The 11583-nt window shown below is 32.9% G+C and overlaps 1 protein-coding gene across 1 annotated transcript in view; it reads left to right on the forward strand.

The window, feature by feature from the left end:
- Positions 1 to 11583, forward strand: part of LOC118746785 — a 253271-nt gene that overhangs the window by 1175 nt on the left and 240513 nt on the right. The window contains exon 2 of the mRNA XM_036480696.1: positions 5404 to 5552. Coding sequence (XP_036336589.1) covers positions 5404 to 5552 — 149 coding nt within the window. The remainder of the gene's footprint in view (positions 1 to 5403; positions 5553 to 11583) is intronic.

Below are 11583 nucleotides of genomic sequence, written 5' to 3' on the forward strand. Positions count from 1 at the left end.
TCGATTTTTGGAGGTATTTTCAAATGGGTCTAGCTAACGTAAATCTTAATATTTTTTTCAAAATATATTGGCGGAAGTTTTTATATATAATAAATTTCATATTTCTGATGGAAATTTTTTAGACTAATTATATTAAATAACTAAATTTATTTATAAAAAAATCGATTTTTCGAGGTATTTTCAAATGGGTCCAGGTAAAGTAAACCTTAATAATATAATATTTTATATAGTTGAATGCACACGAGGGTGGTCCAAAAATCCACGTTCAAAAAGAGCAAAGTTCGAATTTTATTGCTATCACCCCTAGGGTTATTCTATATGGAAGGATATACCCCTGTTATATATTTCGAAATCAAAAAAAAAAATTTTCCCCCAAAATAAAATACTAAAATGGAAAAGTTTGACCGCTTTTGCTTTTAGCAATCCTAGTGTGTGAGAGCATTAAAATTCCGACTTTACTTTTTGAGCCACCCTAATGTACACACATATGCAAGTGCAAACCCCGTACGTGGTTGTTGCAGTTATAGTGTCATTTGTCGCCTGTCACATGTGTCGTTGTGGTCGTCACGTTGTTGTCATCATGTGTGCCAAGTGTGGTAAAGTGCAACTATTATTTTTGCCACGCATGTTTATTGCTGTTTTCACTTGTTTTGTCACCAACAACAACAAAAACAACAAAAGCAAAAACAGCCACAAAAACATATATATGTTTTCGCAATTTGTTGTTTGTTTTTTTTGTGGTTCATTTTCACTTTTGCTTGTTCTCAAAAGTTTACATTTTTATTAAAGTCTACTCTTGGCATCATTACACAAGCAAATTGTTACATATTTCAGCACGTTTGCGCAGTCACTAAAATATTTATATACACGAATTTTTATATTTATATAGAAAGAGTAGCATTTTCGCACTTTTTCTGTGTACAGTTAAGTAAAAGTGAACTATTACATATATTCTTTTTAGATTTTGGGTCAAAAAGTTTGCTTTTAACTCAGCAGCAAATCAGTAGCTTACAAAGTTGGTTTGTTTATTTGTACTAGAGGTACCCGGCCACGCCTTGCTGTGGCTCAGTCTAATACTAAAATGAAAATATTTATGTATGAATATCAGAGGTGAACGTGTCAAACCCTCAATATAACAAGTGAGCAGCGCTGTCTTCGGCTATGCCGAAGGCTTCATACCTTTCATGAACATCTGCAAATTTTAGTTTGACAGATTACTGATTTTGATACATCGATAGAGGAGTTACATACTTATATAAAAAATCGCATCTAAACAATCAGAGGTATGGAAGATATACTTTATATGGCACCAATCTAAGTGATTTTCACTGCTATGTGATCGGTATGTAAACCGGTAACACAATTTATTGGGTTTAGTTGCCTACATAAAGGAGATATATCGCAAAAACTGGTATCTGAACAATCAGTGCTATAGGAGATAAAGCTTATACAGCATAGATTTTGACGATTTTCTCAGTAGACTTTGTATTATTATTTATAAAATATCTTACGAAATTTATCGGTTTTAGCTGTTCAAATAAAGGAGTTTTACAGTAAAATCCCATATCTGAACAATCAGATGTATGGAAGATATATGTTGTAGTCACCCGATCCTTGTTATTTTCACTGTAAGTATTCTGTTAATGAGTGAAAATGGTGCGAAATTTCATGTTCCTAACTGCATAAATGGAGGAGATATGATAAAAGACCTCATATCTGAACAATCAGTTGTATGGGGGCTGCAGGTTATAGTGACCCGATCTTCGTTATTTTCACTGTAAGTCTTCTGCTGATAATGAGTGAAAACAGCGCGAAATTTCATGGTCCTAGCTACATAAATGGATGAATTACAACGAAAAATCTCATATCTGAACAATCAGTTGTATGGGAGCTATAGGTTTTAGTTATCCGATCTTTTTAATTTTCACTGTAAGTTTTCTGTTGATAATTATTGAAAACTGTGCGGAATTTCCTGTTCCCAGATATATAAATGGAAGAGATATAACGAAAAATTTTATATCTGAACAATCAGTTGTATGGGAGCTATAGGTTATAGTGACCCGATCTTTGTAATTTTCACTGTAAGAATTCTGTTGATAATGGGTGCAAGGGCTGCAAAATTTCATGTTCGTAGCTGCATAAATGGAGAAGTTATAACGAAAAATCTCATATCTGAACAATCAGTTGTATGGGAGCTATATGTTATAGTGGTCCGATTCTTCCGGTTCCGACAAATGATTAATACATTATAAAAATACACCCACCTACCAAATTTGATCCGGATATCTCGAAAACTGAGAGACTAGATTGCATACAAACAGACAGACAGACGGACAGACGGACAGACGGACAGACGGACATGGCTAAATCAACTCAGCTCGACGTTCTGATCATAAAAGTATACATTTTAATGGGTCTATCTCTTTTTGTTCTGGTACTTACAAACATCGGACCAAAGTTATAATACTATTTCATGCTCATGAAAGGTATAAAAATTAATATCAGTGACAGCCGTTTGTGTAAATATCTGCATTAAAGAGTGTGTAAATTTTTTCAATCTACTAATCTTCTAATATTTAATTTCATTTAAAATTTTTGGTCTTAACTTTTTAGATTGGTGACAACGCTAATTAAAGCTGTTTTTAAATCAAAGATTTTCTAATTAACTTAATTTGATACTAAAATTGTAATATTTCGTTTATCTTACCAATTTAATTGGATACAATTTTTCACCCAGGTGGCAATTCTCTTTAAAAATATTTTCCAAACTAAGCTTTTTGAAACAACCTAACTTTTACAGCCTTATTAAACACTTAATTTATCAAGCAGATGGCAACACTCTTCAAACTTTTATAAGGAATCAAGCTTTCTTAAGCCTTTTCTAAAATTAATCGAAATACATTTATTTTTTAAATATGGCAACCCCCATCCAAAATATTTTCCATTAAGCATTCTTAAACCTCATTAATTTGATATCCAAATTGTAATACATTTTATTTGATTCTTGTATTAATTTAATTAATCGAAATTTTTCAAACAAGTGGCAACTCTTCATTTCCATTTATTGTTGTGTTTTTTAAATGTGGACCTTTTATTGTTAGTTTTCTTATATGTGGAAATTCTATTTGCTGTTATTTTTTTCTTTTACGAGGTATTACATGTGTATATGGGCAAAAAAAAAAATTCACATTTTTAACCATAACTACGGATCTATTTATCGGATAGCAAACAAACCTAACTTAAACACGATCCATATACGTTTTAACAAACTTTGTAAATTTCATCAAAATTGGTCCACTGGTTTTCGAATAAATGTGTTACATGAATCTTTCGAATCTTAAGTGTTTTTGCAAGGAAATTTCGAAACAAGATTTTAATTTTTTTTTCCAAACGTAGGGGTCATTTTTTCGTTCCAAAGTCCATTGAGCTGAAATACCACGTTCTAGTATTTACTCGCCAGACCTCAGATATTATCACTCTAACGTACCACCCTAATGTCAGTAAAGTAAAACTCATCAACAATTCTTAAACTTTCTCAAAGGAAAGCATTTCGATCGATTATTCCTGTAGAACTATTTAAGAAAGATTAAGTTTTTACGAGTAAGTTTTTGATCGCCATTCACCAGGGAGAGACCACACACGATTCTTCTTCGCCCGATTTAGGCTGCTCAATTATCTTTTCATCTAACTTAAAGTTAGCTTAAATGTGTAAAATAAAATTGTAATTGCCAAAATTAAAACACAACAAATAAATGCTTGTCAAACAGATATAAGAAAATACTTATGTCAAAAATAAAAGACTTACTGCGAATTTTGCCTGCGCTTTGAAATATATTGAACTTAGCTTATCATATGTAGTTAACTAGAACCCTGCCAAACCAGGCGACAAAAAATACAACAATCGGCGGAAAAAAATATATTCTTTACTAACACATTCTCACAAGTTTCTGTCAAATCATGAGAGCGAGAGCAATAGGAAATCACATGCTTTAAAGAGAGTAACAGATGCCGGTAATTTTTTGCCTGTGGTGCTAATAAAAATGACTACATCGATCTTCTGAGGAATAATATCACATTCTGTCAGAAGTGTCGGTCTTAAAGCCCATCAATCGTTTGGTACTGTTCGTACTGGGAAGTGTGTTATTTACGAAGTTGACTACCGAACCGGTTATGTGTGGATGTACTATGTGACAAATACTTGTAAGCAAAATGTGGCTTAGAATCCATCTAAGTGCACTTGCACATTTGTATTTATGAGTTCATAAAGTGAAATCATTGTACATACTACTTACAAATATCAATAGATGTTTATCACTTATTGCTGTAAACAGAGACATAAAAGTGCAAATGTGCAAATAAGAAAAAATATGTCCATGCAATAAATTCGAAATGTCGAGCGCTTAAGAGCACTTTAGTGAATTGCACATGGCAATGTTGATATCTTTATATAAATGGTGACAACATACGATCGAATGCATTGATTTGACGCCTGCTTTTGTTTAAGTTTTTCTTGCGTATACACAGTTGTTTATTTCTATTGTTTTGCTACAAATCGTTAACGCTCTGATTTAATTTTATTTTAACGGGTAGCCAAATGATCAGGATGGTTTGTTTTCTTCAAAAATGTAATCTTAACTTTGATCTTTTTTTTTTTGTAAAGGAAATTGTGAGAATTGACTTCGGAAATGGGTATTTTGTGACCATTACGAATCAGAAAAATAAGTGGTTGTGTAAGCTTTTGCAGATATTAATATAACCGAACTTATATGGCAGCTAGAAAATTGGAATATTTTAGAAAAAGTACAGAGATTATAGTAGCTGAAAATGTAAATACTTAACAGCATCGCGCTGACCCACTTTTGTGACAAAATTTAATTTTGAACAAGCAAGTACCTTGTTTAAAAAATATATTTTTTATGACCTACCCCCTGTTTACAAAAAAAAAAAAGAAATTAACCCTTAACGTTCGATGGGTCTTAAGCGGTCACTTTCAAATTTCTGGTTTTATTGAAAAAGTTTAATTTCATATTTTTTTTCTAAATGTGTGAATTAAAGAAACAAATCCATTTATTTTGAAAAAATATTGCCAAATTTTACCAATTTCATTTCAATAGTGTTATTGAGCTTTGTACCACGATTTGTTTGTTAGCAAATTATTAATTTGAATTCAGAATTGGAAAGGTCGAAATTTCAAAATTTTTCTGCTGAAAAGTTAAAATGAGCCGCCTTCCAACAAAAACTCATAAAATTACCAATAATGCATCGTAAAGGCGAAAATAACAGCATAGGTAGGTTTCAGCATATTATATAAGCCAATCGATTGCAACTAAAAGAGAGCAAATCCTTGAAATAATAATTCTTATTACAAATTCAACAAAAATAAATTGCTTAATATCTTCGCAGATCGCACCGCATTTGTTCGCTATGAATTGGCCAGGGCCATAAATCGTTTCAATACAACCACCAACAAAAGCTCCGCTCGTGCCATTAATCCACGCTTCTTTCTAAATCCCAACGTTTTACTCAATCCAACTCAGCTGATGACATTCGAGGTAAGTGGGAGAATTATTTTATTCATATTTACATACATATGTATGTATACAAAAACAACAATGACATTTTGTGCAACGTTGCTGAATTCCCCGTTCTGCTGGCTGTAGAAAATTTTGTTTGAGCTTCTTCTACTTACAATTCTCAAATTGAATTCACTTATTCCGACTGTTTGTCAGCATTGTCAGGCAAGTAACGCATATTGACAAGCGTGCTTGATCGCGTAAAATGCATACTTTATTCTCTGCCACGCTTGGCAATTTAGCATTCGAGCAAGAGAATATAGGTTGCGCTGACGTATACGCAATTTATTGCCGCACTTCAATGTGCTTGCTCTCAAGCAAGTGGCTTACATCGAATAGAAACTAAGTATGCAGTGACATTGAATTAATATTGCCGTTAACAAATGCTAAGTTAAGTGTACTTTATAACTTTTACCGTTTTTAAATGGCTAATGCAGAAAACTTATGTCCTACTCGTGTTAATGCAGTTATTTAAATTAGCCTGTAGGGGGGTTACTGTTGAAAACAAAAAATAAATAAATAATTTTAAAACTTTATTGGTTTGCTGCGTAGACAGAACTAGCAAATAAATCATAAAATTTCTTGCAGAAGTTTCCGAAGTCTGCAAAGTTTTACTGTTTGCGAGTGACAGAGAAGTTGGCATTCATTTGAGTAATCAGAGCAAATAACGAGCGAAAAATCATAGCTGGCGGCATTAAAATAAAGACTAAAATATGATAATATGAGAAATTTTCTTAAAGATTACTTGCGGTTCTGTAATTCCTGAAACTTATTTTTTTCCTTTCTTACAGTCAATTTCACGAAAGCAATTTAAGTGAAAAATGATTTAAATTTTTTGAATTTTATATGGAAACCGACAGAAAATAAAAAAACTCATTTTCCTTTTAAATTGCTGGTGAAACCGGCGGCTAGAAAATAGAAAAAATAGTAACAAAATCATTTTAGCTTATTTAACAGTTTGTCACTTTTAACTAAAGTTTGCTTGTTCATTTCCTAAAGTATTCAAACCAACTGTATGAGGCATTTGTGGGATGTATCTTGAATTATTTTTTGTTTGACGATAAATATGCTTTTGAATTCTACGATAAAAAGTTCAGTGGCAAATTTTTAAGGGGTTAAAATATTCTCTAAATCACTTTCTCTCAATTTTAACGAACCCAGCTTGAAAAAGCTCCACAACGCGCTATATGCATGCAAAACAGTGCTAAGTATTCGATAGTATACAGCCATGGTTAGATTAATATTACTCTAAGATGCTCTGAAATGTCGTGGAAGACTTCGAGAAAACGGCCATGTCTTGAGCCATTAGAAAAGCTACAGCTTCTGGCTGGCAACCCCCTCTTTAACGGCAGCGTAGAAAATAACCACATCGGCTGCAATAGAAATGTTACTAAATATGCCGCCAGGAAGAAGTTTCAATACCATAAGACCAGGTTAGCCTTTTTGAGGCTAGATTTAGTAATTATATGTTTGCTCTAGCCTCGGAATTTTAGGTTTAGCTTCGAAATATTTTTTTTTTACATTTATTTAATACTCAACATACTGAGAAAACAAACCGGTTTTCTAGAAATGTAATCAACTTTTGCAGAGAACTACTCCCTTAACCTCATCGTTCATCGTAATCTTTGGAAATTCGAGCAGCCATGTTGAAAGACGACATGAGAAGCTTTTATTTATCAACACTTTTAGGCTGGACCTTACCTTTGGAAGCTTTATTAAAAGCATGCGGAAGCATACGAGAAGGTGCTTTCTTCAAAGAAACGGATGTAAAATAAAAGAAGAATTGGATCATTTATGTCACGGTGGAGAAAATTTATATTGTTGTTATGACGTAATTCGTGAATATTTTCCCTTCTAAGAAAAGCGGATTTAGAAGGCCTGAAACTTCCATACAAAAAAAGGAGTACAGAGTCCCCAGCACGGAAGGCCTATCACTTTAAGAGATCAATAAAAATCCCTTTAAGGCCACTGGGAATTTCGCCTTGAAGTTGTATAGGAGCTGTTAAATTTTTCAGCATATAAAAGCAACATTTTTTTGCGATCACCTGGTCACACCGCACAGGACCTTTAATATCTAAAAAAAATTAAAAAAATATATATATATTGGGAAATAATGTAACACATTGAGCTCAAGCCGGCATTAAAAAGGATTATTTGATTAAAAAAATTTAAGAGTTCGGTAATAAGCGAACTGCTGAATTTGTACAATATCATGATAATATCAATTTGCTATAATATCATGACGCACCCCAACAGTTGAAGTTTAATCGCGGCCACACACTTAACAAAAGTGCAAGCTAACAATTATTTTTATTAATATTTTTATTGCTGTTTATAAGGCATTGCCGGCATCCTAAATATTTTTCTCCTTCTGCAGAGAAACCTAGCACTTTACGAATATTCAGGCCTTTCTTAGGTACCAGATGAAATGGCTTTTTCTGTGCGACCTTCGGGATAGCAATCACCCATATTCTTCTTTACACCTTGGGTATGTAATTTAAAGAAATGCCGCATCTTAAAATTTCTAAAAGCGGTGCGAAAGGAACCTGTATGCTCTTCTGTGGCATGGCTGTGAGGATGCCACTGACCATAAAATGAAACCAATTTCCTCGTCAATTTACAAAATTGACCATTATGTGTCTAAATATATTAGGCAAAAAAAAAAAAACGAAGAAAATTTATGCAACACCTTTTCAGCAAATTTTCACACATACCCAAGGGATTTGTTGTGCGCTGACTTTATTTACCAAGTTAAAGGAAAATTCAAAGTTTTTTGTCAAAGTTAATTCTTGATAAAGAAGGAATGACATATTTATTCCTATTTTATGTACGTATCTACATATATGCTTTTGTATCAAACCTGTTGTAGACGTTGCATAACAGCATAACACAACACGCAGAATACCAAATGTGGCAGTGGGCAGAACATACAGCTTCCCGTAAGCATATCGCCGACAGCAAGACGCTTAACGTAAGGATACAATTTGAGACTGTGTAGCTTGCAAGCGGTTCAAGACACGTGCAGATCAACAAAGACACACAAACGCTGTCCGGCACACACGCACACACGCACACACGCCCACACACACACACCTATTGACGCACAAAATTTACATGATGTCGCTACAAGTTGTATAACTTGTATGACAATTTCTGCAAAGGATAGAATAACCCAAAGGTACAGATATGGGTTGGTCATAAGAAAACGAAGGTAATATTCTCAGTTGAGAAGTACGCACTAAACTAACTGGACATCGCGTGCCAAAGAACGTATCCGGGTGGGGTCACATAAAAGGCAAGACACATAAAATATTGAACGAAATACGTGGTCAAGCGCAGGCAACCCAAAAGGCAACTATTTATGTAACGAATTACGTACATGAAAAGAAATTTGAATATTTTTGCCATTGTGTGCCGAGCTTCCACAGGCATGATTTGTATATACATACAGATGGCTCAATCCATGCAAAGTTTAGACCAAATTTGTTTTTGTGTGAAATATTTTTTTTTTTTTTTTTTTTTTTAATTTATTATCGAAGAAGACAGCTATTTTTTATTTGATAATTATATTCGAAAATCTCAACAAAAAAAAATAAAAATACGAAATTTTTAACACAAAGAATTATCTATTTTTAAATTGTTTGCAGTTAATAAACTATTTGCCGGAGAAAATCAGTTAAGTAACCGAATGTGCCTAATTACTTCGGCTTTCTACTAGAGTGCGACGAAGATTTAAATAAATAATTGTTTGCATTAAAAAAATTCAGTTTTTGTATATTAAATTTTTTTTTTTATTAATTAGACACCGTTTGGTATTTTTTTTTTGCGAATAGAAAAACCCAAACTGTAGAAGTTACTAGTTTTCTATGCCTGCGTACCGTGATGAAAACACAGCAAGGTAGAACCGTTCTCTCAACTCTTCGGCCATGATTTTTTTTTTTTTTGGAGTTTGCCAGCATTTTAAAATCATATATAACTGAAAAAAAATGAAATTATTCAAAATGTTTGTTGTTTGAGATTGGAAATGAGAATGTGTGTGTGAGTTTGTGAGTAAATTTTAAAATTAAAATGCCTATAAACTTCAAAAATGCTAAAAGTGTCTCTCAGCGGTTCTACCTTCCCATATTTTTATCATGCCTACGTACATAAAGTTTCAGCGCGCAGGCATGCGCGACAAATAGTTTGTTAAATGCAAAATATTGAAAAGAAGACACTTCTCTGTGAGTTCAAAATGTCGAAATTTTGATTTATTTTCGAGATTTTCGAATATCATGATGAAATAAAAAATAGGTGTCTCCTTTTATTCGATAAAGTATGTAAAAAAATATTTCACACCAAAAAAAAGTATTGAGGTGTAAATATTGCATGGACTGACCCATATACATATTCTGTGCGCATGCGTAACCAGGAAACAACCGTGTATTCAAAAAACTAGCTTTTAACTCTCTTTAATTTAAGTTGACGATTTATTTCGAAAATATTCTCGAAGAGGGTTGCCAACCGTTCAATAAGTTAAAATCAAATTAATTAATGAGTTAAACGCAGTATTTTATAATAAGTATCAAAGAGACCGGATTTTAATAAAGCTGTATTTATTTAGAAAATAATTTTGAAGAGGGTCACCAGCTTACAAAAATTAATTTAATTGAAAAGTTGAAAGAAATCCTACTATTGTTATACATGCGAAAGTTTGTGGAAATAGCTTATGAGCTGGAACAATATGAGGCATATTTTCTAGAGAGGGTTGCCACCTGCTTAAAAAGCGGAATTCTAATTGAAATTATATTATTTTAAATTAAAAAAAGTATTACTTGTCAATCGCAATATAAATATAAGTTAATAAATCTTAAATATGGGGTTGCCACCTGTTTAGGAAAGATTTATTTGGAAAATATTTTAAAAGGGGTTGCAAATTTTTTGAAAATCTAATGAAATATAATCAGTTCCCTCAGGGAAAAATTATAATATGGATGTTAAGCAAAAAAAAGGTTCCTGCAGTACTTGCAGTAGTAACAGCTTCACTAAGATACTGCTTCCTATACTATACTACTATATTGGAACTATTTGGGAACTAAAGTCTCAGGAACTTTCTGACAGAGAACGAAATGGAAACAAATCTTCCCTGAACCATTCCGCGAAAAAGGAAGCGAAAACAAATTTTTTTTCATAGCATTTCATTAGTTTGAAATGTTGGAAAGTTAAAATTAATCAAAAAAGAACTGAAGCATAATTATGCAAATAATATCAACGAAAAACTTAGGACACGAACTATTCTTGCGCCGAAAATGAAAAATTGCACTACAAATGGATAGTTCGCCCTAATGATAAACGATCTTGAAGTTGAAATGATCCAGCTTTCCCCTGGCTTAAAATTAACAACCGTGGTTCTTACTGAAATGAATTTTCATGCAGGTGCCCATCTCATTCTTAATGTAAAGCTCTCAGAACTTTTGTTCTCCTTTTTGTTTTCTAGCAGAACGTTCCCCGGACTTTTGTTCTTATTTAATCCTCTTTGAGAACGTTTTCGATATTTTCATTCTAATTTTGTTCTCAGTGGAAATTTTCCTGCAAGTTTCGTTCTCATTCTCGAGAGCTTTGCTAACATTTAGTTCTTTACGGAAACGTTTCCAAATCGTTTATTCTCATTTTGTTCCCGTTCAAACTGCTCTCAATACTTTTGTTACCATTTGGCTCTTTTGTGGGAACGTTCTTGACATTACATTCTGTTCTCGTGTTAACAAAAACCCGGAACGCGTTCTTGGTCCTGGAAAAGTATTAAGATTTATGTGAGCTGTACCGATTTTAACATACTTAAAAAAAATCTCATTGTTCTGATTCCGTTGATAAAATGTTTTAAACATTTTTATGCAAACCTTTTAAACTTAAACACTACTATCAAATGAGGTGATTTATAGGAAAAATATTTTTATACCCGAGCGCACTTGTGCACAAGGGTATTATAACACATAACGGTTGTTTGTAACAGGCAAAACGAATCGAGATAGATATA

Source organism: Rhagoletis pomonella, unplaced genomic scaffold (genome assembly GCF_013731165.1).
Source record: "Rhagoletis pomonella isolate Grant_MI unplaced genomic scaffold, Rhpom_1.0 Rhpom_scaffold_00011, whole genome shotgun sequence".
Taxonomy (NCBI): domain Eukaryota; kingdom Metazoa; phylum Arthropoda; class Insecta; order Diptera; family Tephritidae; genus Rhagoletis; species Rhagoletis pomonella.